The 6,063-nt window shown below is 53.4% G+C and overlaps 1 protein-coding gene across 1 annotated transcript; it reads right to left on the bottom strand.

The window, feature by feature from the left end:
- Positions 1-810: 810 nt before the first annotated feature.
- RPL8 (ribosomal protein L8) lies at positions 811-4,436 on the bottom strand. Its single transcript, XM_071430293.1, has 6 exons — positions 4,320-4,436; positions 4,028-4,171; positions 2,543-2,684; positions 2,168-2,386; positions 1,266-1,381; positions 811-1,010 (listed from the first exon to the last, which is right to left on the bottom strand). Exons 2-6 carry the CDS (start codon positions 4,163-4,165, stop codon positions 852-854), a joined length of 774 nt encoding a protein of 257 aa, XP_071286394.1. The 5' UTR covers positions 4,166-4,171; positions 4,320-4,436; the 3' UTR covers positions 811-851.
- Positions 4,437-6,063: the final 1,627 nt, after the last annotated feature.

Genomic DNA, 6,063 nt, shown 5'->3' with positions numbered 1-6,063 from the left:
CTGGTCCTTGGCTTAGAGCTGCTGAGATCAACAGGAGCCCTGGCTTGGGGTGTGCTCAGACATGAAGCTGAGCCCCTTTCAGTGATTTTTCTCTCCTAAGGCCAGGCCAGCAAAGCTGTGAAGCCATTTTGCACTAAACCTCATTACTTTTCTCATTCCCTTACAGAAGCTGGCTTTTCACAGGACAGCTGTTCTTAGGACACAGCTTCCTAGGGGACATTAGTGCTACTGCCCATGTTACTGCAGCACCCTGGAATATCCCATCATGACCAACCTGCCAAGGGGAGATGTTTGAAGCTGTCTGCCCTTCCCACAGACTGGTGAGTAGAGGGGGCAGTCTGTGTAACACCTTGAATTTCTGGCACCTTTCATCTGGCTTGAGCCTCACAGTTCCAAAAGGAAGCTCAAACCTTGCAGTGAGAACAGCTGAAATACTCCCAAGTTTGCAACTCTCAAGCTTCCCCCATCAGTGAAAGATGAAAATGGAAAACCATTATGTTAGAGGTTATGAATTTAGGAAATTGAGCATCCTTTCAGCCAGATTCCCAAGTTTAACCACGGATTACTTGATTGCTTTGTCAGGCCTCAGCTTCCACAGAACCAGGCCAACATGAACACCACACCAGGGCACAAGAGCACCCACAGCAGTGTAACTCCAGCCTGCAGGAGCAGCTTACAGACTGCAAGTGCTGCCTGAGAGAATCCCTGCAAGGGGAAAAGCCCCGAATCTCCACTCCCAGCTTCCCGTACTGAACACGATCCCAGTTTTACCCCCGCTGCAGCAGCAGACACCACGGACTGCACACGAGCTGTGTTGTACAGATTTATTGGGTGGCCCCCAGGGTGGGAGCTCAGTTCTCCTTCTCCTGCACGGTCTTGGTGCCCCGCAGCCGGCCCGTGCGGCGCGCGGCGATCAGCCCCACCTTGCGTCCCGCGGGAGCGTCCCTGCGGATGGTCGAGGGCTTCCCGATGTGCTGGTGGTTGCCTCCTCCGAAGGGATGCTCCACAGGCTGCCCAGGGGGGAAGCAAGACAGCAATGTAACCACAGAAACCGGGGCTCAACAGAAATCAACAGGTTCAAGGGGACAAAGTAACTACTTCACTCTTCATGTGGTGCAGCCACCATTGAGCGCTGCTAACTCACCCTGCGGCTGCACATTGATCTGGAAAGTTTCCCTCCCAGATACATGCCAGGCTCCTCCCAATATCCCACAAAGCTTCCCTGAACGGTCAGAGGGGACAGGGATGACCGCAGCCAGACTCACGTTCATGGCCACACCACGGACACGTGGCCAGCAGTTCCTCTTGGCCTTGTACTTGTGGTAGGCACGGCCGGCCTTCAGGATGGGCTTGTCAATACGGCCTCCACCAGCCACGATTCCTGCAGGGAAGGGCGGGAATGGTCACACTCAAACACAGCACACACCAGCACCACAGAAAGCCAACACCAACACTGACATCAGAGCTGAGCTACAGCCTTCTTTCTGATCCAATACACATGGATTGAGCTTTCTAAAGCACTGCCAGTTTTACTGCTACGATTTCCTGAGCAACATTAGACTTTTCAAGTGAAGTATGAATTGAAAGAGCTCAGGGGACTGTGAAGAACTTTGAGGTCAAATATCTACTTGTTTCATGATTTACTGAGTCAATTTTACTGGATTAACACACCAGATTACTCATTTTGGTGTCTTCCATGCAGAGGCAGGCAAGTGTCACCAGCAGCCATCTCAGCTGTCAGTCAGGTGCACAACAGTCAGGTGCAGCCTCTGCTTCTTGGCAGTGGTTTTGTCATTCCCTGTCAGACCCCCCAGCGCACTCCACCCACCTGACACCACCAACAGGCTCCTTCAGTGCACCAGAAGCAGGAAATCAAAATGCCATTTCCCATATAAGTCCTTCCCCAAGAAGTGCAGCTTTTACAGGCTGAACAATTCCTGAGGACAATGAGCATCTACTTTTCTGTCCTCTCACTAGGTCAAACCTCCAAATTTAGGTTAGCAACATGCAACACTAATGCAGGTGTAAAATGCAAGCCAGGCCCCTGAGCACAGACTGTCCAGCCTGCACATGACACTATTTTCAAGGTGGTTATTAAAAGTGGGGCCTTGTTTGGAAGATTCAGTGACAAGCAGCCAGTGACAAGTTCACAGTGATTGCTCCTCACCCACAACAGCTCTGTTTGCAGAAGAAATGACTTTCTTGGAGCCTGAGGGCAGCTTCACTCTGGTTTTCTTGGTCTCGGGGTTGTGGGAGATGACGGTGGCGTAGTTCCCGGAGGCGCGCGCCAGCTTCCCGCGGTCACCGGGCTTCTCCTCCAGGCAGCACACGATGGTGCCCTCGGGCATGGTGCCCACAGGCAGGACATTCCCGATGTTCAGCTGGGCTGCAAAGAGCAGGAGAGCAGCCACAGCTTCACTGGGAGCCCTGGGCTGGGGTTACAGCCCTGCTGAACACGGGAGGGCTGCAGCAGCAGGGGCCTGCACTCCAGCATCCCAAACTCCAGGAGCTGGGACACCCTGCCCACCCCAGCCCAGCCCACCTTTCTTGCCGCAGTAGACGAACTGGCCGGTGTGGATGCCCTCGGCGGCGATGAAGAGCTCCGTGCGTTTCTTGAAGCGGTACGGGTCACGGAAGGCGATCTTGGCCAGCGGCGCGCCCCGCCCGGGGTCGTGGATGATGTCCTGTGGGAATGCAGAGCTGCTCTAGGGCAGGACACGGCCCCTGCCTCCGTGTGAGGGTGAGAGGCCCTGGCACAGGCTGCCCAGAGAAGCTGTGGGTGCCCCCGGAGCCCTGGAAGTGCTCACAGCCAGGCTGGATGGGGCTTGGAGCAAGCTGGGATAGTGGAAGGTGCCCCTGCCCATGGCAGGGGATTGGAACTGGATGAGCTTGAAGGTCCCTTCCAGCCCACATCATTCACTGATCACAGGATCATGCCTGTGGAGGTGTGCTGCTTGGAGCTAATCCTGCCTGAACAGTTTTATTCCTGACATTCTGCAGGAACCCAGTCTCTCCATATAAGAAATCCTCTTTCACTTTGCCCAACCAACCGCCTTTGGGCAGGACAAGCTGGGCACAGGCAGAGACTTCTCCCTGTGTTTCCTTGGGGTTGAAGCATTTCTAACAATCAGCTAAAATTAAGTTTTTGAAGCTCCTAAGTAAGGAAGCAAAACTTGTTGTTTGTTTCACACTTGAAAAAACATGGCCATTCTGCTCCTGATGCACACTGGGATTAAAATACCCAACCATGCATTTACAGACTACAGACAAGTGACTCTGACACATCTCTAAGACGTGTTTGTCTTTTAGGACAGCTCACAAACTGTTGGTGTCCATTGCTGACATTTTTTCAGCCCAGTTGGCCAAATCCCCTGTACAGGACCAAGTTCAAGTCAAACCCTGCTACCCACCTCCTATCATCACTGCAGTTAGGTGAGAGTGAAGAAAATTCTCTCTACAATCTGAACATGACCATGCTGTAAAACACTGAAGGGCTGCTCAGAGCATCCAGCCAGCAGCACTGCTGGCACTCCACAGTCCCTGACACCCAAAAAAAGTCTCTGCAGCACCCCTGAACCACTATCACACCCCAAATACAGGTACTGCCTTGCTCCTGCTGTTTAAGACCAAAATGAAGGGTATCACTTGGCATTTACAAAAATTTGATTTTTTTTTAAAATGTGCAATTAACTACATGGGAGACTCCCCAGCCACGTTTCCTGAGAAACAGAGAATTCTCAGGCAACATAAAACCATGCTGGTACTGCTACTCTTAAAAAAGCTCCAGCAGAAACCCTACTGCTGACCAAGGATGCCCCCTCTGCTGCGATCTTCTCATAAACCTACCAGAGTTTAACTTTTCAGGGAACATGATCTATTTAAGAGCAGAGAATCCTGGACCGGACCAGACGGGATAAGGCCCAGCCAGAGGGCCACGGGCAGTGCTGGCAGCGCAGGGGAAGCAGGGCTCGGCCCCGGGGACGCGGTGCCCGAAGTCCCCGAGCAGCGGAGCGGGGCCCGCCCGTACCTTGACGATGCCCTTGATGTAGCCGTGCCGCTCAGCGAAATCCACGGCGCGCAGCTTGGCCGGGCCCTTCCTGTGCTTCACGTGGGCACGGAACACGGAGCCCGCGCCTTTCCTCTGCCCGCGGATGACGCGGCCCATGGCGCCCTGCGGGGACACGGGGACAGCTCAGCGACACCCGCGGCACACTCGGCGCACCCCGGTCCTGCTCCATCCCCGCCCTGCCCCTTCCCGCGGCCGCCCGGGCGCGGATGGCGGCGGATCGGGATCAGGATCGCGGCCTTCCCGCTCCTACCTCACTCCGGCCTCCCGGGGAAAGAAGGAAGGGCTGACGTCACGGGCGCGCCGAGGCTCTTCCGGCGCAGTGGAGTCACGCAGGAAGGGGCGGAGCTCCGGCGTTCCCTCATCTCCTCCGGGCCCGGGACAGCGGGAGAGCCCGGGGATGGGGCGGGTATGGGGGGCAATGGGCACTGGGGGCTCCCGGCAGCGGGCACGGACAGACGGGAGCGCCCCGGGATCCCGATAGGAAGGGTCAGCCCTGCGCGGGGCCGGAGTTTGGGTGCGGCCGTGCAATGTAAGGCAGGACATTTACTGCACAAAGGAACACAAATAAAAGCGACGCGTGCGGAGTTGTCCCGGTTCCCACAGCGTGATTTTACAGCGTTAAAGGCAGCGACAGACAAAGCCCCGTCTGAGACACTCCAGCATGCCTTTCTGTGGATAATATAAACAAAACTTGTAGATTATGTGTATATAAGTAGAAAATGGAGAGTTAAAAATATTCCCTAGCAGGGATTGCTGTCTCCGAGGGAGGCCCCGCGGGGACCGGGGCTGTTTCCCCTCGCTCCAGACCCGCAGGTCCCGATCCAGGCGGGAGCCGGGGCAGTTCCCGTCCCGGGGCAGTTCCCAGCAATGCCCATCCCGGTTTGGTTCCCGACCCGGTGCAGTTCCCATCCCGGGGCAGTTCCCAGCAATGCCCATCCCGGTTTAGTTCCCGTCCCGGGGCAGTTCCCGTCCCGGGGCAGTTCCCAGCAGTGCCCATCCCGGGTGTGAAAAATGCCAGTCACTTGTTTTTAAAATTTTAAGTTTAATAGTAAAAAAATAATTATAAAATAGTATAATTAGAGTAATAAAAATTTGAACAATTTGGATTAGGACAATACGAGACAATAAAAACAAAAAGTTATGGACAGTCCGGGTACCCCTTTCTGGGCAAAATAAGCCCGAAAAAGGACCCACGTTAACAGAGGATTAACCCTTAAAAGCAATAGCCTGTTGCATATTCATACACCTCATACATGATGCATAAATTCCATTCAAACAAAGGATTCTGTCTGGTCAGTGTCAGCTTCTTCCTCTGAATCCTAACGGCATCTTCATGGCTGAGTAAGGTGGGAAGAACTCGATAAGAGAGCAATAAATTCTCTTTCTCTGAAAGATTTAGGTGTCCTGTGGCTGCTATCTTGGTGTGAGTCCCTTCTTTAAAAAAAGCATCTTACATAGCATAGTTTCTATTTTAACATTATGTTATAACCTAAAACTATATTTAACACACTACTTAAGAAAATTAATACAGCATAACTTTCTAAGATAACACATATACTATTCATTTTAATATTTGTGAAAAGCCAGTCATAAAATGCGCATTTTTCACAGCGGGGCAGTTCCCAGCAGTTCCCATCCCGGTGTTCCAGGACCCGTTTCTCTGTGTCCTTAAAACTCTCCTCCATACACTGCGAGGGGCCAGGGAGGAACGGGGGCAGAGGGGGCTCCACTCCTCCAGGGCTTTCCACAGTCACAGATTGGATTATGCTGGAAAAGATCTCTGAGTCCAAGCTGTGACTGAACACCACTGTGTCACCCAGACCATGAGTGCCTCCTGAGTGCCACATCCAGGATCACCTCCGTGTCACCCAGACCAGGTCACTGAGTGCCACATCCAGCCTTTCCTTAACACACCTCCAGGGGCAGTGACTGCACCACCTCCCTGGCAGCCCATTCCAATGTCTAATAATTTCTCCTGTGAAGAAATCCTTCCT

The sequence above is a fragment of the Agelaius tricolor genome, unplaced genomic scaffold, assembly GCF_023055355.1.
Source record: "Agelaius tricolor isolate 1412-34295 unplaced genomic scaffold, bAgeTri1.0.p SCAF_7, whole genome shotgun sequence".
NCBI lineage: Eukaryota > Metazoa > Chordata > Aves > Passeriformes > Icteridae > Agelaius > Agelaius tricolor.
Note: the sequence above shows the minus strand (reverse complement) of the source record. Positions and strands in the feature narration are given on the sequence as shown.

Coding starts and splice junctions, on each gene's coding strand:
- RPL8 (XM_071430293.1), bottom strand. CDS start 4,165: ATGGGCCGCGTCATCCGCGGGCAGAGGAAAGGCGCGGGCTCCGTGTTC. Junction 2,685..4,027: donor ACATCAAGGGCATCGTCAAG/GTACGGGCGGGC, acceptor GCATTCCCACAG/GACATCATCCACGACCCCGG. Junction 1,382..2,167: donor TGCAAACAGAGCTGTTGTGG/GTGAGGAGCAAT, acceptor CCTTCCCTGCAG/GAATCGTGGCTGGTGGAGGC.